At 44.8% G+C, this 26,778-nt stretch overlaps 2 protein-coding genes across 3 annotated transcripts; both read left to right on the forward strand.

Annotated features, from left to right (window-relative positions):
* Positions 1-735: 735 nt before the first annotated feature.
* On the forward strand, positions 736-11,886 carry LOC117555567 (copper chaperone for superoxide dismutase-like). The gene is made up of 8 exons (XM_034230487.1): positions 736-884; positions 1,106-1,178; positions 2,236-2,373; positions 3,366-3,540; positions 10,059-10,119; positions 10,480-10,557; positions 10,998-11,101; positions 11,523-11,886. The coding sequence occupies exons 1-8, from the start codon at positions 750-752 to the stop codon at positions 11,680-11,682; spliced, it is 924 nt and encodes a 307-aa protein (XP_034086378.1). The 5' UTR covers positions 736-749; the 3' UTR covers positions 11,683-11,886.
* Positions 11,887-15,025: 3,139 nt separating this feature from the next.
* Positions 15,026-26,468, forward strand: rbm14b (RNA binding motif protein 14b). 2 transcript variants are annotated; one of them, XM_034230381.1, is made up of 4 exons: positions 15,026-15,181; positions 17,087-17,439; positions 18,162-19,179; positions 19,465-26,468. In XM_034230381.1, exons 2-4 carry the CDS (start codon positions 17,091-17,093, stop codon positions 19,856-19,858), a joined length of 1,761 nt encoding a protein of 586 aa, XP_034086272.1. In that variant the 5' UTR covers positions 15,026-15,181; positions 17,087-17,090; the 3' UTR covers positions 19,859-26,468. The 2 variants fall into 2 exon arrangements, with proteins under 2 accessions (XP_034086272.1, XP_034086271.1); XM_034230380.1 differs by having other exon boundaries at positions 15,027-15,181; positions 18,141-19,179.
* The last annotated feature ends 310 nt before the right edge of the window (positions 26,469-26,778 follow it).

Genomic DNA, 26,778 nt, shown 5'->3' on the forward strand with positions numbered 1-26,778 from the left:
GATGAAAAGAGATATGATAGGGATGTATAATACACACACACACACACAATGGTCATCAGCTTAGTGGTGGTCCTTCGCATACTGAACCCAGGGCTCTAATCTGCAGAACGACTTTGTAACAATAATCTATACACATTATGAAATTGAATTGAAAGCAATCACTTTTACTGCTCGCAACCTTCATGGTGGTTTTTTCATACGCTACAATCTTCTGAAAAACCGATCGCATATGCTGTTCGTCCTTGCAGTTTGTCTCATTTTATATACTTTGCATTATTCTGCCCTTTTATTAGCCTACATAACTGATTTTCATTTTCTTACTGGCACAATCTAAAGGCAGCCATTGATTAGGCTACTTTTTGTTTCACGGTTGCATAAAAGCAATCTTTCCGAAATTTGAAACGTTGGTGGAATACATAAGCAGAAATGTTTCAACTATGGACTTGTGCTATGATTTTTAAGACATGTTATTTACTAAATTGTTCACATACCTTTCTGTTTAATTTAACTATTACAAGTTCTCAAAAAAATGCACAATATGACAATACATAATGATATTAGTATATGAAAAACGAAATATGCTGTGACATTATATGAGAAGTTATCCATATCATTGTTTATAGGGAATAAAAACATGAGAAAGTAATTATTCTTCTACAAAAGTAAAAACTGATGGTTGCAGCTGCGGTTGCAAGTAGTAGGCGCGTGGCGGCGGTAACGTGCTGTGACGTCAACGTGACCTCACCAACATGGCGGCGCCCATCAGCAGCTACAGCTGGTTCGCTTCCGTTTCGAGAAAAGTGGGAAGTTTACTATTTAATTCGGTTTGCATTGCGCAGGCAGCGACGTGCAGTGCCAAAATGGACTCTGTGGGGCCAACCAAGGTTAGACAGCAATTCTTAATCATATTTTAAGTCTGTATTACAATAAAATACCCGTAAAAATAATAGATTCGAGACAAAAACATGCCTTATTCAGCTGCTGTTGCGTGTTCTAACTGCTGAAACTGCTGTGTTATATAACGAGCTATGTATACACTGCTGTCACGGATTGTACATTATCCTTATATTATTAGCTGTATAACATTATTATGTTTCTTCCTCAGCTGGAGTTTGCAGTGCAGATGACATGTGAGAGCTGCGCAGTTAAAGTCAGAGCTGCTCTGGAGGGAAAACCAGGTATCAAAGCATTCAAAGGTCTACGTTATTAATGTATGCAGCCTCTGAAACAGCTCTATGTACAGTAACTGCTCTTAGTCATCTGGAACTGACAGCTCTTTGAAACGGTATATCTGAAATAGTACAAATAATGACCATAACAAAGCATGTCAGAGAGCTTTTATCTGTCACTAGTTTATGGCTGTTGGACTTTATTCATGCATTCCAGTGCAAAGTATATCTTATTACTCAGCAAAGCACAATTCTCTATATAGAACCCTTTCTAGCAAGTAAAGAGCTTTACACTGGCGCCTAAATCTACAAGTAACATGTTCCACCTTTACAAGTCCCTAACACCTTCATAGGAAGTTACCTCAAAATAACTGTGTAACTTGGCACAAGTCATAGTCAGTGATAACTTTCAATTGTTACACTTCACATTTTGTAATCCGAATTAATCCCAAACTTGTGTTACATAGACACATTTTGTGCACAGCAAATCAGCTGGAGATGCCATATGTCTACAGGCAAGTATTAAATGCAAGACACATGCACAGTAATGTTTCTTATTTTATGAATGAATATCCACTTGGGTTTAGGGTGTAGGACCAGGTGGAGGGGTTATATCTCTTCGCTGGCCTGGGAGCGCCTTGGGATCCCCCAGTCAGAGCTGGTTGATGTGGCCAGGGAAAGGAACGTTTGGGGCTCTCTGCTGGAACTGCTACCCCGAGACCCGACCACGGATAAGCGGGAGAAGATCATCATCCTGGAAATCAGCATAACACCTTTTTAACTTTTACCTAATGTTTTAGATCTTTCCCCCAGAAATCCAATGTTGACTTCAGTGCAACCGACAGGAAGAGAAACTACGTGATAAATAGAAAAGGCTTTCGATTTATGTTATTCCGCATAAGGCAGAAAAGCAGCCTCACATTTCAGATAATGTTTGTCATGTTGCTTGATGAGTGGCTTGGACTATTCTCTTTAATATTTATATAGTTCTTGTAATTTCTCTGTCTTTTGATATGTTATATATATATCAGAGGATAATGTATCACTGCTATGATTGTGTTTGCAGGAGTGACGTCTGTCAGTGTGGATGTGGGTAAGGAGGAGGTGTTGGTGGATTCCACTCTCACCACTGCAGAGGTGCAGGCTCTGATCGAGAGCACCGGACGCAGAGCCGTGCTGAAAGGCATGGGAGGATCAGAGCAAGGTGAGAAACTGCAGGACAGGAGTACGGCTGGGAATCAAACCGCCATACCTTTATACAGTACAATACATGTGTTGTAAATGTTCCAAAAAAACAGCTTAGATTTGGCATGATGAATTTCATCTTTTTCTTAATCAATTGTAGACAAGGTAGGTGAAAAAAGTAAAACCATATACATACACATAAACAGAAAAGTGTGTGTCAGGATACATCTTCAAGTTTCAAGGTTCTTTATTTTGTCATACGAACATAGCTACAGTGTAGTTATGCCGATGAAAATCTTAGGTCACAGGCTTCTCCAACAGTGCAACACAATAACAGATAAACAGACAAATATAGTGCAAGTAAATAGTAAATACAAAAAGAAAAATAGTTTAAAAAGTGAAATAGTGCAATAAGAGTCTATATGCAAGTTATTGGAATGATATATTAGATAAATAGATAAATAATTACTAAGTAGCAGATGAATGTTATGGATGTTGTTTCAACAGTTCAGTTGTTTAACAGTCTTATTGCCTGTGGGATGAAACTGTCTCTGAGTCTGGTGGTTTTAGTCCGGATGCTGCGGTACCGCCTGCCAGACGGCAGCAGACAAAACAGTTTGTGGCTGGGGTGATGGGGGTCTTTTATAATCCGGAGGGATTTCTTCCTGAGCCGCTTTGCACGTTACTTTTGTTTGGTCTCATCAAAACCCATTGTCTGCATCTTTGAAGTCTAACAAACTAAAACCAGCATTGTTTTCATCTGTGTTTTATAGCCAAAATCCCTCAGTCTGGGTCTCTAAAACCCACAGGGAGCCTTAAGTACATTATAGGTAAAATGTAAAAGATATAGAATTGAAAAAAAAGACATTTATAACAAATATAGGAAGCCAAAGTAAAAATGTGCTCGTTGTACCACAATATATAACATGTTTATTACAATTTATAAATTGGATTATAAAGTACTTTTTTTAATCGTGCAAATTGTTCATTACGTCTGTGTGTTTCTGACAGACCTGGGTTCAGCGGTGGCCATGCTGGCGGGCGGGGGGAGGATCCAGGGGGTGGTGCGCTTCCTGCAGCTGTCGGAGCAGCAGTGCCTGATCGATGGGACCATTGATGGGCTGGAGCCCGGACCCCACGGCCTCCACGTCCACACCCTGGGGGACCTGACCCAGGACTGCCTCAGGTAACAGGGAGTGGGTGAACAGGCTGCTCCGGTTAAAGGGGATAGTGTGAGTGTTTTCGAGTGGCACTGTATGAGGTACTTATCCGTAGTCAGTGTAACATATATGCCCCCATTTTGGAGAAGCAGACAGGAGTTTAGAGAGAGGAAGCAAAGCAATGAGCGACTGTGGACAGTGGCAGCACAAAAACACATTTTAGACATTTTAATAGAAATGTATGAGTTAATGTTTCCTATATATTTAGAATATCATGTTACACTCTTAACACCTTACCGCTTGTAGAGAGGTTTGTGTGCCCTGATGAAACCTGGGGGCTGTGTTGTCTGGAACCTTGTGTTCCTGGTAGGGTCTCCCATGGCAAATTGGTCTCAGGCAAGGGGCCAGACTAAGATTGGTTCAAAAGACCTCATGAAAGACGACACAAGAAGTGAGGATACCCGGCCCGGAGGAAGCCCAGGGTCCCCTTCTGGAGCCAGGCCCAGAAGGAGGACTCGTCGGCGAGCGTCTGGTGGCCGGGCTTGCCACGGAGCCCGGCCGGGCCCAGCCCGAAAAGGCAACGTGGGCAACACCTCCGCTTCTCCGTCCCGCGGGCCCACCACCTACGGGAAACAGCGATGGGGTCGGGTGCGCTGCCAGAAGGGTGGCAGTGAAAGCGGAGGGTCTCGACGGACCAGACCCGGGCGACAGAAGCTGGCTTTGGGGACGTGGAACGTCACCTCTCTAGGGGGGAAGGAGCCGGAGCTTGTGCGGGAGGTGGAGGGTTACCAGTTGGATCTGGTTGGGCTCACTCTACGCACAGCGTCGGCTCTGGAACCTTACTTCTGGATAGGGGTTGGACTCTATTCTTCTCCGGAGTTGCTCAAGGTGTGAAGCGCCGGGCGGGTGTCGGGATACTCACAAGTCCCCGGTTAGGTGCTTCGTTGTTGGAGTTTACCCCAGTGGACGAGAGGGCCTCCCTACGCCTGCGGGTTATGGGGGGGAAAACTCTGACTGTTGTGTGTGCTTATGCACCCAACAGCAGTTCAGAGTATACGGCCTTCTTGGAGACCCTGGAAAGAGTCCTGTATGGGGCTCCTGAAGGGGACTCTTTAATCTTGCTGGGAGACTTCAACACATGTGGGCAATAATGGAGACACTTGGAGGGGCGTGATTGGGAGGAACGGCCCCCCTGATCTGAACCGGAGTGGTGGTTTGTTACTGGACTTCTGTGCTAGTCATGGATTGGCCATAACAAACACCATGTTCGAACATAAGGATGCTCATAAGTGTACGTGGTACCAGAGCACCCTAGGCAGAAGGTCCATGATCGATTTCGTATCATCGGACCTGAGGCCGTATGTTTTGGACACTCGGGTAAAGAGAGGGGCGGAGTTGTCAACTGATCACCATCTGGTGGTGAGTTGGGTCGAGTGGCGGGGGAAGCCTCTGGATAGACCTGGTCTACAAAGCCCTTAATGGGCAGGCGCCATCTTACCTTAAAGAACTCATTATACCCTACTGTCCTACTAGGGCATTGCGTTCCAAGAATGCAGGGTTGTTGGTTGTTCCTAGAGTCTCTAAAAGTACAATGGGAGCCAGAGCCTTTTCTTATCAAGCTCCACATTTGTGGAATCAGCTTCCAGTTTGTGTTCGGGCGGCAGACACCCTATCCGTTTTTAAGAGTGCGCTTAAGACCTTCCTTTTTGATAAAGCTTATAGTTAGGGCTGATTAGATTCAGCCCCTAGTTTTGCTGATATAGGCTTAGTTTGTCGGGGGACATCTTACTTCTTCCTTCTCTCTGTCTATACCTGTGTACTCTCATGTTCCGATTAACCCAGCTTCCCCAAATGTCTTTCTTTTTGGTGTCTGTATACGCCGGGATCCGGAGTCATGGATGATCCTTCGCTCCTCTGTCCCGGATCTTGAGTCGTGGCTGTGGTCCTGGATCATAGGTCCTGGATGGATGTCCTCGTGGATTCATCTTCCTATTATACACACATGCATTTCCAAACATTTGGACTAGGGCTGTGCAATTAATCGTATTTTAATCGCGATTACGATTATGGCTTGCGACGATTATGAAAACAGCATAATTGACAAAATACGATTATTTTGCTGGGTGCGCTTTGCCCCTCCCTAAAAGCCCACTCGGCCACGTGGGAGTGACATGTGTTGTGAGTGTTCAGCGCAAGCGCAGATGTCAGAACAAGAGCAGCAACTCGTTAAAAAGAAGGGTACAACTATTTCCACTATTTGGAAGTACTTTGGCTTTCAGGAGTCCGACGTGGAGCAAAAGAAAGTAGGCCTACAGTGCAGGATTTGTTATCAGGTTGTGTTGGCACCACACGCTAACACAACCAATCTCTTTAATCATCTGAAATACAACCACAAAGTGCAATACGACCGGGCAATAATACAACAAAAAGCAGATGCCGCTCGACTTCATCCACCACATCATCACAGTCATCGATTCTGGACGCATTGTACAGAGCAACGGCCTACGCGACGAGCTCGCAGAGACACAGAGATATTACAGGTGCCATTACATTTCACATCGCTAAAGATATGTGCCCAGTTAGCACTGTTAGCAACCAGGGCTTTAAGCAACTTGTCAACACGTTGGACAAGCGTTACGCGATGCTGTCTCGGTATTATTTCATTCGGTATTATGTGACAAATGCCGTGGGGAAGTTGAGAGACATGTGGCTTCAGCTGACTACTTTGCCACCACAACGGACCTATGGTCTAGCCCAGGGGTGCCCAACCAGTCGATCGCGAGATGTGTCTAAAAATAGAACAACAATATTCTGTTTTATCGTTTATGTCCTGTAACATAATCTTCCTGTGCCAGAATAATGCACTTGAACGCATCAAAGCTTTGTGATTGGCCGGCGTCACCCCATGTGTCGGGGCGTGGCTGAGGGTCTTCAGTACAGGTGGCAATATCGTCACCTGCCTGCGCTCATCTCTGAAACCAGACCATGTAAACAGCCTGGTGTTTCTTGCAAAACATCTTTAAGAGATGACATGAGCAGCCCTACTAGCATTTGCCATGGTGGCCTAAACATTTTTATTTGGTCTTAAATTGTAGTTCAACATTTATTTCCTGTTACTTCTGGACCATGACGGTTGGCCAGCCTTCAACGTTTAACTGAGTGGAATATGTTTTACCAACATGTTGGCTATATGTTAAGGAGTTTTCAGTAGGTTGTGACAGTGCACTGCAACATGTTTGATTTCATTTATTTTGGTCTAATTTATTTTTATTTATGATATTAATAATATATGTTTAGTATGGTTTTGGAAGAGCGCTCCAACATATTTGTTGATCTTGTTTATTGGTAAAATATTATTTGTTTTAAAGTTCAATAAATGGTCAATGAATAATCGTCAAAATAATCGTGATATCAATTATTGACCCAAATAATCGTGATTATGATTTTTGCCATAATCGCACAGCCCTAATTTGGACTACCTATGTTGCAAATGTATTATCTTTTCAATTTACACACGGCATCTATTGCACGTCTGTCCGTCCTGGGAGAGGGATCCCTCCTCTGTTGCTCTCCCTGAGGTTTCTCCCATTTTTCCCTTTAAACTGTGGGTTTTCTTCGGAAGTTTTTCCTTGTACGATGTGAGGGTCTAAGGACAGAGGGTGTCGTATTGTCATACTGATATTTTGTACAAACTGTAAAGTCCACTGAGACAAATGTAACATTTGTGATATTGGGCTATATGAATAAACATTGATTGATTGATTGATTGACCTCGTAAGCCCAAACGTGTAGTTCGGGTGAACTGGGAACGTCTGGAGGAGGCCCAAGTTCAGGAGGCCTTCAACTCACACCTCCGGCGGAGCTTTTCGGACATTCCTGTGGAGGTTGGGGACATTGAACCAGAGTGGTCGGTGTTCAAAGCCTCTATTGCCGAAGCCGCGGCGGGGAGCTGTGGTCTCAAGGTCCTAGGTGCCTCAAGGGGCGGTAACCCTCGAACCTCCTGGTGGACACCAGTGGTCAGGGAAGCCGTCCGACTGAAGAAGGAGACCTTCAGGGATTTGTTATCCCGGGGGACTCCCGAGGCAGTTGCAAGGTACCGACAGGCCCGAAGGGCAGCAGCCTCATCCGTGGCCGAGGCAAAGCAGCGGGTGTGGGAGAAGTTCGGAGAAGACATGGAGAAGGACTTTCGGGCGGCACCAAAGTTGTTCTGGAATACTGTCCGACACCTCAGGAGGGGGAAGCAGGGAACCATCCAAGCTGTGTACAGTAAGGATGGGACGTTGTTGACCTCAACTGATGGAGTGTTAGGGCGTTGGAAGGAACACTTTGAGGAATTCCTGAACCCGACAACTCCGCCCTCTATGTTAGAGGCAGAGCTGGAGTATGACGGGGGATCAACACCAATCTCCCGGGGGGAGGTCACTGAGGTCGTCAAACAACTCCACAGTGGCAAAGCCCCGGGGGTGGATGAGATCCGCCCAGAAATGCTGAAGGCTCTGGGTGTTGTGGGACTGTCATGGTTGACACGTCTCATCAACGTTGCGTGGAAGTCGGAAACAGTACCGAAGGAGTGGCAGACCGGGGTGGTGGTTCCCCTTTTTAAAAAAGGGGGATCAGAGGGTGTGTGCCAATTACAGAGGCATCACACTACTCAGCCTCCCCGGGAAAGTTTACTCTAAGGTACTCGAAAGGAGGGTCAGGCCGATTGTCGAACCTCAGATTGAGGAGGAACAATGCGGATTCCGTCCTGGTCGTGGAACGACGGATCAGCTTTTTACTCTCGCAAGGATCCTGGAGGGGGCCTGGGAGTACGCTTATCCGGTCTACATGTGTTTTGTAGACTTGGAGAAGGCGTATGACCGAGTTCCCAGGGAGTTACTGTGGGAGGTGCTGCGGGAGTATGGGGTGAGGGGGTCTCTACTCAGGGCCATCCAATCTCTGTACTCCCAAAGCGAGAGCTGTGTCCGGGTCCTCGGCAGTAAGTCGGACCCATTTCCGGTGAGGGTTGGCCTCCGCCAGGGCTGCGCTTTGTCACCAATTCTGTTTGTAATATACATGGATCGGATTTCGAGGCGTAGTCATGGGGGAGGGGGTCTGCAGTTCCGTGGACTAAGGATTGCACCACTGCTTTTTGCAGATGATGTGGTTCTAATGGCTTCATCGGTCTGCGATCTTCAGCACTCACTGGATCGGTTCGCAACCGAGTGTGAAGCGGCTGGGATGAGGATCAGCACCTCCAAATCTGAGGCCATGGTTCTCAGCAGGAAACCGATGGACTGTCCACTCCAAGTAGGGAATGAGTCCTTACCCCAAGTGAAGTAGTTCAAGTATCTCGGGGTCTTGTTCTCGAGTGAGGGAACAATGGAGCGTGAGATGGGCCGGAGAATCGGAGCAGCGGGAGCGGTACTGCAGTCGCTTTACCGCACCGTTATGACGAAAAGGGAGCTGAGCCAGAAGGCAAAGCTCTCTGTCTACCGGGCCATTTTCGTTCCTACCCTCACCTATGGTCATGAAGGATGGGTCATGACCGAAAGAACGAGATCGCGGATACAAGCGGCCGAGATGGGTTTTCTCCGCAGGGTGGCTGGTGTCTCCCTTAGGGATAAGGTGAGAAGTTCGGTCATCAGGGAGGGACTCGGAGTTGAGCCGCTCCTCCTTCGCGTCGAAAGGAGCCAGTTGAGGTGATTCGGGCACCTAGTTAGGATGCCACCTGGGCGCCTCCCTAGGGAGGTGTTCCAGGCACGTCCAGCTGGGAAGAGACCAAGGGGTAGACCTTGGACCAGGTGGAGGGATTATATCTCTTCGCTGGCCTGGGAGCGCCTTGGGATCCCCCAGTCAGAGCTGGTTGATGTCGCCAGGGAAAAGAAAGTTTGGGGCTCTCTGCTGGAACTGCTACCCCCGCGACCCAACCATGGATAAGCGGGAGAAGATGGATGGATGGATGGATGTTACATTACATTACATGGTAATCCAAAGGGATTTTCACACACTTACCGTAGACATTGCTACAGGAGTGATTTGGGGTTAAGTATATTGCCACTTCCAACATATTGACTGTCTTGGGATACCGACCCTCTAATGGTAGACATTTCTTTTTCCTGTGTCCCTGCCTTATCTCCCCTACACAGCCCTTTCCAACGAGAAACTGAAGTTGTTATCTGTGCTCTCTCTATAGCCACCAGACTCCATTGAGAAAACAACAGTAATTCTACCTCACACAACACGAGAGTTACCATATATAGCTGTCTGGATTAGTTCGTTTTTTTTTGTGTTTTTATGTGAATTTAGTGTGTCCAGAATAACCCTCTGAAGAACCGTAGTCACACAATAACACAAACGCTACAACTAACTCAAGTTTTATAGTTTTTGTGTGGCTAAAATACAGATTTGAAGAATGATCCATTTTGAAGTGTCTTGTCATTGTTAGTGATGGACAATCGACAGCAATCGAGACATTGACAGCTAAAGCACACGTGAAATTGCACTGCAGACAAGTTTTGTTAACTTATATTTAATTATATATAATGCATTTCTGTTTTTATAGTTGTGGAGAGCACTATAACCCCTTTGGAAGACAACACGGCGGTCCAGGGGATTCTGAAAGGGTACAGCCATATATTTATCTTATAACTCTATGAAAATAACTTCCTGCTTGTTCATTTTTATTGCCCCATACTGTAGATCATTTTCTATCAGAACATTTATAAAAGAAGTAAATTAATAATTGGTCTTCTTCTCCATAAATTCTGACAAAATCACTCCTGAGATTCAATAACATGTCAACACAAGCCAAATAAATGATGTGATACTCGCCAAATATGTCCCACAGGAGCCCTTGTGAGCAGTTCAGGTGCTAAATTGTCTATTAAATGTGTGACAGAGCTACAAGTTTGCCGCAGTGTTCCCTGGCACACATGCTGTGTACTCCTTGTGTTATTTATTCAATGTGTGTCGTTGTCGCGCAGCATGTCGGTGATCTGGGAAATATTGTCGCAGGACCAGATGGCAGGGCTTCATTTAGACAAGAGGACAGTCAGATAAAGGTAACACACACACACACACACACACACACACACACACACACACACACACACACACACACACACACACAGTTCACAGTCTACACAACATATGTTTACCTTTGCGCTTGGACCCTCACAGCGCACAGGGAAAAGCTTGCAAAGAAACCCATCAAAATACAATCATGATGCCCAGGATGCTGAGTTAGTAACAGGCATTTATGGAACATGAACATGGAGATTGATGGAGAGAAAAATAGGAAAAGAGAGTGAAAAGGTGAAAGTCTCTCGCACTTAGTTATGCTGCTATCTAAGCCTATAGCAGCATAACTAAGGGCTGGGTTAATGTAAGCCTGAGCCAGCCCTAGCTTTATTAAAAACATCTTAAGCCTGTCATAAATCCACATTAAACAACACCAGATGACATATTTGTAACCTCTTCTTCACCTTGGTGCTGGCTGCAGGTGTGGGATGTGATTGGCCGGTCGCTGGTGGTCGATGCGGGGGAGGATGACCTGGGTCGGGGCGATCACCCTGTCTCCAAACAGACCGGGACCTCTGGGAAAAGGTGGGTCAAAAGCAGGGGTTTCACATGGTGGTGCACGCAATAATGTGAAGGGGGAGGAGTAGCCTCAGCCGGGCACTTGCTCCTTAAAGCATTTTAAGGACTCCTTTTCAATATTGTTATTGTCGAAAGCGTATAAATTGTTATAAGTCGGTTTTAATATACGTGATGCACTAGTTAATTTTTTTTAATTGTGCTTCTTTAAACTTGATTGAGTTAATTATTTAAAGAAAGGTAGTTTGTACTAACTGCATTTCAATTGAACAAAATTGGATAGCTTTGTTAAACTACTAGGTTCAAGGTTGGGACTAATTATTATGAATTATTGATGAGCATTCTTTAAAGCTGTATTTAAGGAATTGCTGGCCTTTTGAAGCAGGGTTTTTAATTGTTTTTAAACTCTCTCTATGTCTCTCCTCTGCAGACTGGCCTGTGGGATCATCGCCCGATCAGCAGGTCTTTTCCAAAATGCAAAACAGATTTGTGCGTGTGACGGGGTCACGCTGTGGGAGGAGAGAGACCGGCCCATCGCAGGGAAAGGCCGGAGCAAAGCCAGCACAGAGACCCCCGCTGCACACCTCTGAACCTGAGACACAAACACCGATCATATCTCTAACCTGTGGACAGTAAAGGGCACATCGGAAAGAAATGCAGAGGACATTTGCTGACAGAGGGTCAAAGCTGAAGCGAGGAAAACAAAGAGTACTTAGGAAAACGTCTACACACAGCTGGACGGACGACCAAAGATAAAATGCCTTAGTTTCATGATTTCTTTCTTTGTGTCAAAATCAAATCCTCCTGCGGTCGCAGTCTGTGTCCTCTGAGGATTCTAAAGCAGATTAAATCCACATGGGACTTTGTGAAAGTCACCTTTGATTAGCTAGATGTCAGTGAATATGTTTGTATAACCAGTCCTCTCTAACACACTGTCTCATTGGATGTATTGGCTGGGATGAATGCGCTGTAGTCTGGCATTCAAAATGTCTACTTTAATTATATACGCCTCCTAAAAACAGTAGGAGTAACTATTAAGAGGAAAATCAACACACAAATGGGATTACAAAGCGGTATCATGCTAATATTTAGTATATTCACTGTCATGTAGACTTTCTCAACCTAAGTAACCTGTAACACTTTGTTTTTATTGAGAATGCATTGAAAAAATACCCGGAAAGGCTACAGAAAAGTCAAAATACAAACCTAAAATGTAGGACAATTGGTGGAAACATCAAATGATGGGCACTCCTGGTAGTAACTGTAGCCTAAACATTGACAATCCCAAAGTTATGGATTCACATGTCCACACATGGATGAATCCCAATGTGACATCTTAAAGAAATCCATCTATGAAGGGTCACAATAAGAGTGTGATAGACGTAAATAATGTGGAAATCTGTGTCGCCGTTAGCTGAATTTGGACCTCACTTTTGTCCACCATTGGTGTGTTCATTTTGAATCCATAAGGTGGTGTGAGTGACTCGGCTATGAGAGATTTAAAAGAGCTCGAGAGAGAGAGAGTCAAATTCCACCAAGAGTGAAAGGCCGAGGGAGGGTTAAAGTTTGAGGGGGGGCTTCCTTGAAGGACTGTTCCCTCAGCTGTCTTCACAACATGGAGACTGAGTGTACAATTACCTTACAGAAAAACTGACAATGGGCTTCAAATCAACGGCTGTATTGTCTTGATGATTGAAGTATAATATAATAACTAGGGCCGGGACTTTAACGCGTTAATTAAGATTAATTAATTACACAACAATTAACGCGTTAAAAAAATTAACGCATTTTAATCGCACTTATTTTTGCACCGCGGAACGTTTCTCACTGGATGAGTTTCAGGCGTACCGATTATACTGGAGCACCAACTAACGTTCATGACTTTAGACAACAACAAACCACAGTGAACAACAGTGGGAAATGTGGTTTTAAAAAACGGACGGATGGAAGCGTCGATAAGAGCACGGTTGTGTGCAAATTATGCAAAAAGGAATTCGCATATCACCGCAGCACATCAAGCCTCAAGTATCACCTCAATGCAAAACATATAGCAGCTAGCGTGGACGTTAGCCTCTTTTATCGCGTTCACACCAAAAAGAGCCGGTACTAAAATTAGTTCATGAGAACCTTTTTACCCCCACGAAAGTCCCTGCTAGAGAGCAGAGAGCTGCTAGAGAGCAGGGACTTTCGTACGGCTCTCTTGTGAGAAAAGAGCTATATTTCTGATTGGCTGGGCGGATTGCAAACCACGCCCCGTAAAACTCCCAAAAAGTTTTGTGAAGCCGCCATTTTATTATCCTCACATTAGCATTATTAGCATTAGCCCAGCGCAGAAACGCAGAGAGACTAACTTATGGCAACACAAAATAAAACATGGGAGCGGTGGAGATGAGGAGGTGTCGGCGTTCTGGCGATTTACTCGGAAGGCTGCTGGGACTCCCAGCAGCTTCTACTGAAGCCAGTCCCCAACTCCGGGGACTTCCGGCCGGGGACTTTGGGCGGCAGTATACGCCGTGAAGTGGTTTGCGGCCTGCCAGTAAACCCAAAGCAGAAGAAGAAGAAGTGACGTCAGCGGCTTAATTTGACTAATCCACCCCCAGGTTCAAAGAGTTCTCATGAACTAAGTTCTCATGAACCTTTGTGGGAAAAGTACTGCGGTGTGAATGCGCATAATGGTATACTAAAATCCATGTGAAAAAAATTGCTTCTCACTGTTCTTAGGTCAAATATTTATATGTGATTAAAAATGCGATTAATTTCGATTAATTAATTACAAAGCCTCTAATTAATTAGATTAATTTTTTTAATCGAGTCCCGGCCCTAATAACGTAAAACCTCTACCTCTGGCCACTTGTTGATTTCTGCTAACTCTTGATGAAGACATCAATATCGGCAGTGTGTGTGCCCAATCTTTTGTCCATATGAGAGTGTGTAGCCAGTTTTGCATTGATTTTCTAGCAAATTGAGCATCTGCCTTGTCCTGGTGGTGCATGAATAGGCTTATTGAATTTCCCCCAAATGTCCACTCGCTGGTGTCTTTTTCCATCTGTGTCTGAGGGCTGCGAACACAACTTGAATGTACAATCGATGTTTGTTCAAATTATCGATTCACGCCTGGAGTATTTTCAATTAATAATTGAATCTATACGTTTTGGGAAATGGTGGAAATGTGCTGTTTTCTTTAAAACTCTGTTTTTTCTCCAACTTTTAATCAAAGAAAATGATATAAATCAGAAAAACTGGAACATTTAAGAAACTAGAACAAGTGAATGTGTTGTTTTTTTGCTGACTCATTTCCTGCTTGAAGCTGTGTGTCATTAGCAGTAATTTCGCACTTGATCTGTCCTCTTAAGCAAATGTGATATATATTGTTCATAGCAGATCAATTAGCTCTTTGATTAAACTCCCATTGGAACTGAACCCCTATGGCTATAAAGAAGGCCGCCTTTGTTCTTCTAGTGGCTTTTGATGATTAAAACAGTGGTGTAAAGTAACTTAGGACATTACTCAAGTACCTAAGTACAACTTTGAGGGACTTTATATTTCAATATATACATGTAATATATATTCTGAAATGGGCCAATATGAATAAGTACTTCTACTTCTTTTACTTTTCCCGAAAAGGAGAAAAGTACATTATTACAACAGCAGAAGTGAACTGCAGATAAAGACAAGAGAATAGACTTAGGCTACATATGCACACATTATTAATAATAATAAAAACACACTACGTAAAAAAACATAAATCATTGTCAAAAAAAAAGTATCAGTATGTTTATAAAAAAGTGACCATATATAATAAAAAGATAGTGGTTGTAAATAAATTGAGAGAAAGGTATATTGAAGGTCTATTGCACATCGTTTTACAGGCAGGGTTAGTGCACAGTGTGTGGTGGTCCTTTACTAAGATCTGAGTACTTCTTCCACCTCTTGCTTCAGACTGTCTGTGTACTGTGTCTGTGCACTTTGTGTTATTACTGGTATTGAGCATCCTCTGGTGCAGCAGCAGCCCTCCCCCTCCTCTCCAGCAGAATGCCCGACATGCAAACGGAAGCAGGCGCTACCATTTTGAAACACAGCACCGCCTAGGTAAGATGGTAGATCCTTTTATTTAATCTCCTCTTTTCTTGCAGTATTTACTCTCTCTTTCTGATCCGCATGGGAGCTTAATAAACCCGATTTGTCATTATGCGCGGGTGTTTGTGCCGGGTATGTTAAAGATAAGACGACTATTGTAGTGCGTGTTGTTGCACGGAATCTCTCGGTGTTGCACTGTATCCATTCCTGTGCGGAAAAAAATGTGCTTGCTTATTGAGAGCCAGTTGTATCAGGTGTTATGTGTTTAACATTGTTGCGTATTTTCAGAGTAAATGTGTGTGTGTTAATGCTTATTTTTGCCTTTATAGTGTGTTTTTCTGGATAGCCATTACGCATCCTGTGTCGCCATTCACGTTATCCACATGGACAATATATTTTAGGCTGTGTTTAACCAACTTAACGCAATTTTTTCGCAATTTTTTTAGTTTTTCTCGCTTTTTAAAAGACCCTAGTGTGAGAATGTGTTGACTCAGCGTCGTGCTGCGTCATCAGAAAAGCAGCTTCCCCCCTTGTTATTCCTCCCATGAACCCAGTGTTAATGCAGCAGCCATATGTAACACTACAGTATAGAAAACTTGCTTTACATGTTCCTTAAGCAGCAGCTGTACAGTAGGTGTAGTTCACCCAGCAGCTGGCTGGAGGCTACACCAAAAAATAGAAATGTCATTCTCTGGTGTCATGTTCCTCTTTGCCCTTTGATTTACAGCCTGCCATAAAGGTTGTTCTGGAGGAGGTAAAAAAGGTGTTGTCCAACCTGTAGAAACATTCCTTAGTTTGACATTTTAGAAGCAGTGAGAGGGTCCTTTCTGTTCCACAAACCCCCCAAGATCATCACTATAAATGCCATGTTAATTAAGGGTATTACTGTAAAATGCTCCTTTTCCCTGGGTGTCTCTTGTGTATCATAGCAGTTCTGGTAATTACACCTTTCTCAATCTGCAATGAGATCCTCTTTTAAGCTGCCTTTGCTCAACGATAACTATGGAAATGATCAACCTTTTATCTACAGACAATGTGTATCCCTTGCTTCCTCTTCTGTATTTACCTAGTTTGACTTTATGGCCGGCTCCCACGCAAATGTGAGGCCTGTGTGGTTTTTAATTTGCAATATTTTGAAATCTGGCTGCTCATTCATGCACAGAGCGTCCTTATCCTCCAACTAAATCGCTGCAATAGTTGGCGCTTAATCTTTGCCACTTCAGCTTTATCTCTGAATAATGAGCCCTGAAAAAAACTAAAAAGCTGGGTCAGCTATTTCCCTGTGTGCAGCCGAACCCCCCCTCTTGTATTTAGATAATTACACCCCTGTACTTCCATCTCCTCCTCAGACCGAGCCATAGGTGTGGCTTTGTTCTTGCTCAATGTATAGTGTTAGGCAGAGGGGGGAAGTAACTAAGTACATTTACTCAAGTAAATTTTGTTTAGGTACTTTACTTGAGCATTTCCATTTTTTGCTACTTAATCCTTCTATTCCACTACAATTTAGAAGCCAATATTGTACTTTTTACAGAATATGGTTACTTTACAGATTCACATTAGCTCAATAGAATGTCAATTATTTAATATACTTTACATATAATTATAGGTGTAGATATCCAGCAGCAGTATATAAAGTATATACAAACACCTTTACCACCTTTACACAATGAGTAATTTAATGTAGAATTATGGAATGAGGCATTACGCATAACGAGTAATTTTGGTACTTAAGTATATTATGATGCCGATCATTTTGTGCTTTTACTGAATTAGGATTTTGAATGCGGGATTTTTTACTCGAAACAGAGTATTCCTACACTCTGGTACTTCTACTTCTGAGTACTTCTTCCACCCCTGGTGTTAACTAATCCTGTCTGTTATCTCTAACCACAGTCCTCCCTCTTTGTTCCTCTGCAGCGCCATGGACAAGAGCAACACAGTGAAGCTCTTCGTGGGCAACCTGGCGTTGGACACCACCCAGGAGGAGCTGTCGGCCATCTTTGAACCGTACGGCCAGGTGGTCAGCTGCAGCGTACTGCGACAGTTCGCCTTCGTCCACTTGCAGGGCGAGGGCTCCGCCGACAGAGCCATCCGGGAGCTCAATGGCCGGGAGTTTCGCGGACGCAATTTGGTTGTGGAGGAGTCGAGAGGACGGCCGTTACACTCCACCAAGGTGTTTGTGGGTAATCTGAGCGGGATGTGCACCACGGAGGATCTCCAGCAGCTGTTCCAGACGTTTGGAAAAGTTCTGGAGTGTGATAAAGTTAAAGGTGAGCGAAGACCCTTGTAACATTTCATTAGTTTTAAAGTACTGCCAGTAGCATCTCTCAAGTTGGGTTAGGTTTAAGAAAAATTGGAGGAAATAACACCGGGCAGATAAGAGATTATATCTGTGTATATATTTATTTATAAAGTTAATGAGATGGAAAGATAGATAAATACTCAATTCATAAAAAATTGGGAAAGTATTTTGTTACAGCGCATTGTGTTAAAGGTGGGGTAGGTAATTTCGGAGAAACCAGCTCGAGTGCGCTAGAATTTGAAAATACTAGTCAAAGCACTTAAGATATTCATTGCTATCGGGATGTTAAGAGCATTCCATGGAATATAACAAAAAGTGTTCCTCAAACTTACCTACCCCACCTTTAAGGCATTACAATATTTAAAAGCTGGAATAAAGTATAAACATAAGAAAATATACATGAACAGCAAATATATAAATATCTACAGTAGAAAAGACATACATCACAAGAATACACAATATAAAATAATGTAAAAAAAAAAGAGAGATTTAGAGTCCTGCTGTAAGTCTGACCATGTCAAAGTGTGCAAAAACTCCTGCATCCCTGTTGTAGAGATGGATAAGGTGGTTTCCGGTTGGCGTAATTCACATTTCTTCATAGAAGTAATAAGTAAGTGCCCGTGGCAATGCCACTTCGATCCTAACTGTTGTCCCTGCGCTCAATGACAGCCAGGCATTCCTCTTCCGCAGGCTATGCCTTTGTCCACATGGAAAACAAGGAAGACGCGCTCCAGGCCATCGAGGCCCTGCACGGCACATCGTTTAAGGGCCGCCCGCTGTCCGTGGAGCTGTCCAAGGTCCAGCCCAGCAAGCAGGCCCCGACAGGAAAGATCCCCTGTGTGAACTGTGGGAAGCAGGGCCACTATGCTGGAGAGTGTCCCGTGGGAAAGCCCTCTCTGGAGCAGTACCAGAGTCAGGCGGCCGTCCTGGCTGCCGCCGCTGCTGCCGCCGCCGGCCTGCCTCTGCAGGTCCAGCAGAGCGTGCACAATTCAGTCTACAACACCTCCACCTTTGACCCCACATATGCTGCTCTCACTGGGATCACCACTGGCACACGCACCGATGGAAACCCAGTGAACCCAGCTGTGTACGGGGCCCTCGCCAGCCAGGTGTATGGTGCCAATGTCGCCAGTCAGCTTTATGGACAGGTGGCCAATCAGGCAGCTCTACAATCAGGCGCCACCCAAATGTACAGCTCCATGAATCCCAACATCTACGGCCAGATGACAGCGAGTCCTGCGGCTGTTGCTGCTGCCGCCGCCGGTTACTCACCTCAAGTTTACACCCCCAGCATGGCCAACTCCCACGTCTATCTGACTGCTGCTCATGGATTAGATATGTCCTCAGCGGGCGGGGTCAACCCCGGCTACACTGTATCTCCAGCAATTTACGGTGGCGCTGGGCAAGCCTACGCTCACATCAGCGCCCTACAGGACCCAACAGCCATCTTTGAGGCAGCCAGGCAGGCACACTACTTCGCTCAGGGCCAGCAGGTGATGGCCGACCAGCAGCAGGTGGCAGCCGCCGCGGCCGCTGCAGCAGCAAAGGGAGAGCGGGATCGCAGTCCGCTACGGAGGTCTCTGCTACCAGACCCCGTGATGAAGCCGTTCATTTACCAGAGAGCCAAGCCGCGGCGACCCCTCCTCCCCACGCCCGCTGGCCGAGCGGCAGAAGAGGCAGCCGAGGCTGCAGAGGACCCCATGGCCAGGTAGGACATCACCTTTCAACCTCTAAAGCATTCCCAGAGAGCTGAGATGTTACACTATTACTATACTGTTCAACCTCTAGGAGTCCACTTTTATTAGTCGTGCTTTCATGGTCTTGCAGGCTCATTTATATTGTTTGATTAATGCTGGATTTCCCGTCTTCTTTTTCCGCTATTTTCGCTTTGTCACTCTTGTTGCTTCCACTGTGTCGTTCATCCTGTCCCTCTTCCCACCTAAACCCTGCTCTCCCCACCGTCCCTCTGTATCCCCCTCCTCCCCTCTCGTAGGTACTATGCAGAGTACTACCAGCAGTTGCAGCAGTATCCTCAGTTCCAGTACGCCTACCCTCCGCCGGGCGCCATGGCCGCCCTCCAAAGCATGCAGGGGATGCAGGGCATGCAGGCGATGCAGGCGATGCAGGGGATGCAGGGCATGCAGGGGATGCAGGGCATGCAGGGGATGTCGGGGATGTCGGGGATGCCTGGCGTCACGGCGATGTCGGCCCAGTCGGTGGCTGCGCTGGAGTCCCTCAGGCCAGTGGTCCCCTCAGCTTCGGCAATGGCAGCCGCCATGGCTGCGCCAAGGGTGTATGAGCCGCCGTTGCCGCCGCCCACGCGCAAGGAGGCCATCCTCCGCCGCCCCGAACTCTCCCTTCACACGCCTGAGCCCCCCTTCCGATAGTCGCACACAACTCTCTGCCCCCACCCCTCCCTCTTTGCCCCGAACCCTCTTCCTGCTCCCCAAACTTGACCACCTTACAGCAGCTGTATGTGTGTGAGTGTGTTTGTGTGAGTCTGGGAGATTAAGTGTGTGGGGTGGGCTTTGAAACTGGGGGCTCCTGGGTTTATTAACCTGCTTTACGAGGGACTAACCTTGGTCCTGTTTGCAGACACACAGTGCAGCCATGAAAGGGAGGCTCTCCTCTTTGGTACGGGCATTCTTTGTGCGTCTCCGTTTTACTTTTTTATCGTGCCAGTCTCACACTTGTGCCAGTATTAGACTGACCCAGTCGGTCGTTTCATATGCCTTTTATTTCCGCAACCCAGTTATGATTTTTCTATGGCCAAATCTACGATAAAATACATTTTTATCAGCCATCCTCCTGAGGCCTAGATGATCAGTCAGGGCAGCTAATTTGAAACCTTTTTTGCCTTATGTTGGAGAGTTTATAAATTGTAATGTAGATGAAACACATATTGTGTTCTGGTTGCATTGCATTGTGTCCAAGAGAACCAAGGTTGACGTGTTATGCGGGGAAGGGGTGTTTGTCTTGAATGTGATGTGGTGTGAACGAGAGATTGGTGCGGGCTCCTGACCTTGCAGCGCACAAACGCAGCAGCTTAGACTGCACCTTGCAGTAAAAACAAAGTAAAGCACACATAATACGTACTGTATGTTTGGATCTCTCCTCGACCCCTTTTTCCCCACCTGTGCTCTAACTACCACACTGGAAGACACTGCCTCATCTCTCTCTCTAACTACAGCTGCCTACCTCTCACAATGAATTTCAGTGCAGTCTATTATATTCCACACTTTTCACCCAGTCAGCATTTTTACTTCCTGCTCCACGATAAAGGCACACGGTCAGCAGATAAGGGAGGGCGGGACATTTGTAGATATTCAGTTTTGAGTCCTCCTACGTGTCCAGAGGCCTTTTTTAAATACATAGTGTATGTTTTTGTCTAGTTTTACATGTTTTTAAGTCAACATGGGTTGTACTGAATTGTAAATGGAAAAAACACCTGACTTCTGAATGAGCTGTTTACAAAGGATCTCTTCTGATAGGAATCATGATATGTGACAAGCTCACTTATGTGCCTATAAGCTTTGAGTGCATTAAATGGAGGGATCTCTTATTTTTTAAGTGCTTTTTAATCATTTCATGGGGGGGGGGGTTAAATGGAGCTCACAAGGCTACAAGCTTTAGGACTCCTGTATATGATTTCTTTCATATCATAAGGGTTTTTAAAAAGCCACAATCTGAGCCTCACAGGTTCATTATCAGCCACTGGTTTTAAGCAGGAACAACAGTGATAGCACCAATGACGTGAGAGATGGGGGAAGTGTCTTCCAGTTGCCCCCACTGTCCTACTTTTTTCCAAAAAAACAGACCTGCTGCAGATTGTCATTGCAAAAAAATGGTAGTGCCTGTTTTAAACCGGTTATTGGATCTGGTAGGTGGGGTTTGCTGCCTCAGGAACAACAGCTTGACTTGCAAATACCTTTGTATGCATTCTCAAGCTTGTCCCGAGGGGCGAACCCCACCCACCCATTTTTGGATCTACAGTCACTTAAAACAATCACTTTTTTGCGACTACTATTTGCCGCGGTCTGATGCACACACAGACATCCCCTCTGAATCACCTTACTGCCTCGCTGTTCCCCCCCCCTCCCCTCTACCCCTGTGTTTTTTAGTGGTTAAGTGACTTTTTGCATCTCACAGTGTAATCTTTCCGTGTTGTATACACAAACACATACCAGTTGCATCCTTTGTAGAATTATGTGGTTTGCGAAATGTCTTGTTTGCCATGTTTGAGACCGTATCTTTTTTTTTAGAGAAGTATTTTAATTTAGCCTTTTTTTTTTATAGTAAAAGACGACAAAGATAAAAAATCGGCATGCTTTTTATTGAGAATATGTATACTATAATCATTATTATAATAAAGAATGTTTGGCTGACTACTGTGGTAAAAGAAAGCAAAGGGTTTGGACATTTCCCCTTCTTGTTTATGTTGTTTTTCTCCACTATCTGTTTTTTCTTGTGTAAAATGACCACCAGACCCATTTGACTGGGGACCCCGGGGGGACTCAGGTGTAGATGCTGGCCCAGCTTTGCTTTCTTTGGTCAGGGTAAGTGCGGGTTGGTGCTCCTTTCTCTCTCCAGCCTCTCAAAATGGGTGCAAACTACATTTTAAACGAAAAGGGGTTTGCTTTGACCAATTTAATTCTGGCTTTAAATTGATTTTTCATCAATTCAGCACACGGTTGAGCGCTGGGGAGAGGCACACAGATAGAATGGCCTGGGTGCATTTTGATCTGTGGAGCAGATTCTGGGGTTGATGGGTGTTTGCGTCTGGTCTGGTGTCTTCCTTGCTGCACCAAATTCTCCCCTCCGTGTGTCTCTTGTGTCCACTCTACTCTCAGACCTGCATGTGTGATAATCTGTAACTCTGCCGCAACAACAAGAACAACAAAAAAAGAAATTAAAAGCACCGCGAAAGTCCAGCTTTGAACTAACTATCTCAACTGAATTAGGTCACCGGCCCACGTGGAGCGGCCAGCGTGCAAACCTGTGTGAGCGTGGCGGCGTGAGCCATGGGGACGACTTTTAGTGCGAGGCCACCGCAGTGGGAACTTGTTCGCTCTCTCCTCACCACCAAGGTAAATGACCAAAAAAAAAAAACGAAACCAAAATTCTAAAGCACTGACCTCTCCTCTACCCCCACCTTCCGCCCCTTCCTTTGACTGTGCCTTGACCAAACACTTCCTCACCCTCCTCTCCTCCGCCATCACCACTTCCCCCTTCCTCCCAATCCGTAACTCATCCTCCTCTGCTGCAATGGCAGGGTCATCGGTGGGGGGGTGGCAGGGTGAGGCTAGGGCCCCTTTCAGAAGTCCTGCCTAGCATCATGGTCCTTTGTCCAGCTAGTGAATAAAGGGAAGTGTGAAAGTGTGTGTTCAGAAATTGTACTTCCTTTATTTGTCCCACAGAGAGGAAATGTACATTGTTACAGCAAAAGTACATTCACTATTAAATAAAGGGCATGCAGAGGTGGGAGAAGTACTCAGATCTTGTACTTAAGTAAAAGTAGAAGTACCAGAGTGTAGGTATACTCTGTTACAGGTAAAAATCCTGCATTGCAAATGTTACTCAAGTAAAAGTAGAAAAGTGTTGGCATTAAAATGTACTTAAAGTATCAAAAGTAAAAGCACTCATTCTGCAGATTGGTCCATTTCAGAATAATATATATGATGTGTTTTGATTATAATTATTGATGCATTAATGTGTTCTCAGAGCTGGTAAAGGTGCAGCTAGTTTGAATGACTTTATGTACTGCAGGGTAGCTTGTGAAATTACTCCAGGTGTAACTAAAGTCTGATTTAAGAGCTGATTATATCATTAATACAAATCTGCAAAGTAACTAAAGGTTAGAGTAGAATTACACAGTAGCGAACAATTGAAATACTCAAGTAAAGACCAATTATCTAATAAAAAGGTTAGTATAGTACTTGATTAAATCCACTTAGTTACCTTACACCACTGAGGGATCATATTTAAAATACAAATTACAAATGATAAGAGTTTACAACAGTGAGAATGGATGTGTGCATGTGGGTTTTATTGATTGGTGAGGCTTGGCACATGCGGACGAACCCTTCCCCCTCCCCTGCCCGCTAGTCAATCCTCTCCACCGCCGTATTCGCCGCCCTCACCCCGACCCCCTTCCCTCCCGCCCTCCCTCCCTCCTTCCTTTCCTCACCCTCTCTTCCTGTCCCCTATGCGCCTCTCCTCTCCGCCGTTCATACACACAGCGCTTTTTTTCCCCCGCCGCCACCGCCGTCGCCACCTTGGATCTGGGTTTCGTGGCTCTGGCTCGGACTCAACTTCCCAGCACCACCCACCTGACCCAACCCTCCCACCCTCCTTTGTTACCATAGAGGCCTGGGCGTGCCCTTGGACAGTGTGTGTGTGTGGTGGCCCCCCCCCGCCGGACTCAGTTACATGACACACAGAGAGACTTCACTGTTGGACGAGTCGCTTTGCTTGAAATGCTGGGTTTGCTTCTCACAGCTGTGGAAGGGAACTTTAACTCCCAATAGCTCCCACTCACCTAAAGTGATACATCCTCAGTTTCTCTCACCTTTGGGTCCCTCACAGCCTGTGTGCCTAATCAGAAACATCCTATAAGATAGGCCTAGGTATGAGGCCAGTCTGACCTGTAGATTCTCAATCCCAGGGTTCCTATAGGACTTTTCTGGTACGGCAGCTTTATTCCTCTAATTCTTGGATCAGCTGGATATGTGCTCTGTATGTGTCACGACCCCCAAAAGTAATTCAGTATGTTGAATGAGTTGTCTGGCAGTTGCTCTGACAGCTACAAGATGGAGTCAAGAGGGCGTAGACTTGTGTCTGCCTAGCATACAAAGGAGAGGGAAGAAGGAGGAGGAGAGGGATGAATAGATGAGTTGATTAAAGGGTGAGTCGGTAGTGGAAGGAGGTCAAAATAAGCTCCTTAGCCTCACCTTCCTGATATTGGAGGACTATAGTTGATCGCAATAATATATATATATATATATATACCGGCCAGAATCCAGGAAAGGTGTACTGGTAAGACAGCTTTGACTTCAAGGTTTTCCGATGTTATTACTAGATTCTAGTCAGGAATAACTGACCCGGTCTCACTGCCCACTCATCCAATACCAATGCTTTGTCTGTGCTCCTCAGAGTCTGATACTGACACACAGAGGCAGCCTTTACCATCAGATGCACCAGGCTTTCTACTGACTCCAATTCAGACCGATCTGAGCCATATTTAGACAGTTAAGCAACATACAGGAGCGGGAAAAGTCCGCTTGGAGTCAGTGGGAGGGGAGGAAGAGGGCTGTCCACTTTTCAATCAATTAGTCAAGTGATTGATGGGTTAGGTCACGGTTTACGAAGATTTCCTAAGTCAATTTGTCCAGATATGTCAATTGAATCAACCAACAGATTAGCAAATGAAAACAAATGTCTTCAGACAAGGACAGCCCTAACAATAATTATTGACTTATTTTAGTATGTACTTGACTACGAAAAACGACGTAATTAACTAACCTTTTTTCCAGGTATAAACATAATTATTTTGAGAACCACAATCTTTTCGTTGGCTAAATCCAATACTTTTGTTGCCACCTAAACAAGGAGTTACGTTGCATAAGTCAGTCTAAAAACGAATTAAGAAGCAGAAATCCACAAGTGTTAAACTAGATGAGTACATAGAGCTTCAAGTCATATTGGATGAGTTGGAAATGAGAATGCATATTTCAAATGATACAGAGTTAAAAAGCTGACTCCCACCCAGGCCTCCATCACCAGGGCTCGTGGTGCTCCAGTGTTCTTCCTCCCCCCTCCCAGATCCTCACTAAAGTCTTCTCTCCGGGTGCTTGCGAGTCTGGGCTTCCCGTGCTTGGGTGAATGCAGCCACGCATCTCTTCAAACCCCCCCCCCCCCCTGCTCTGAACACACAGTACTGACAGCCAACAGCTCGCTGCAGCATCCTCCTCCCTTACTTCCACTTCCTCACCTGCTCCCCCCCTCACCTCCTGTCTGTGGTTTGGACAGCTGAAGAACTGCAGATGCTCTCTATGTGCACTTCTCTGTACTGTGTGGTTTTGATGGGATCCCACAGGTTTCCCTCTGTTCTCCTGCAGCAGGTATCAGCTGTGATGTGCATCTGGAACACACTGAGCACAACCCATAGACCTTATTGCCTTTTTTTGAGTTTGCAACATGAGATTCTGTAGGTTTAACCGATGTGACCGAGAATATTTTAGCTCTCCTAGCACATATGTGAATAACAGGTATCAGACTCTGCTCATATTATATTTAGAACGCAGTAGTCATACCTCAGCCATTACCTCATCTACAGGGGATTGACATAAGAATCAATATAATCCCTGCATGTATTACAAAGCTTATTACACTTGGTATTATAATTGGAAACTCTTAATGCTGCAGGGTGTGACGGCAATGCAGTAAGTAAGGAGTACAAGTTATTTTGTCCAACCCCTGCCTGTGTAAGAGGCTGTCGATTTCCATGGTCCATGTTATTATCAATATTAGCTTTTAGTAGCATTATGTTTACAACTCATCTGATTCCTTCAACCCAGTAGTAGCACAGTAACTACAAAAAGGCCCATGTAGCTAAAATCCTTCAAGTAGGTTAATGGACCAAGCCTAGTGTAGTTACATCTAAAAGTCTGATTAATTATAATCTACATCATCCTAGTTTCCAAAGACACATCAAGCGTTGACGGTATAAGGTGTCACCTAGAGAGGATAGCTATCTTTATTAGCCCATTTCTAAGAAATCTTGTACCAGCACAATGTTGAATGGGATGGGAGTGTTTAAGTTGATGACTGTTAGATGACTCAACATGTTTACTGTGAATGACAAATCCTGATATAAACACAAATTATATTGTAAGGTTGTGTATGCATATATATGCCTTTTGATCTGTATTTCTTAAAATGTTTTGAGGCGTTTTTCAGTCTGCATGCATTAATAAAACCTTTCTTTTCTCATACAAATTGTCTGGATCTCTTTTATTCGTATTGAATATGTACTTGGAAAAGCAATACAGAATACCACAATGTTCCTTCATAGACTGAACACCGTGAAGTATGGTTAATAATAGAAAATAAACAGTATAAACAATTCATTTACATGCAGCCTGTGGAATAAGATGGTTTAGTCTGTTGTTGCATTATAAAGCAGGCCAAGAGCTATTTGCCTGAGGTGCCAGGGGCTACATTCAGAGAATAAACATTTTTAGAAACATGAACTCATCTTTTTGAGACTTTAAGTTCTTTGAAGCTGTTTTCTAGGAGAGGTATTAAA

This window comes from Gymnodraco acuticeps, unplaced genomic scaffold (assembly GCF_902827175.1).
Source record: "Gymnodraco acuticeps unplaced genomic scaffold, fGymAcu1.1, whole genome shotgun sequence".
NCBI classification, from domain to species: Eukaryota; Metazoa; Chordata; class Actinopteri; order Perciformes; family Bathydraconidae; genus Gymnodraco; species Gymnodraco acuticeps.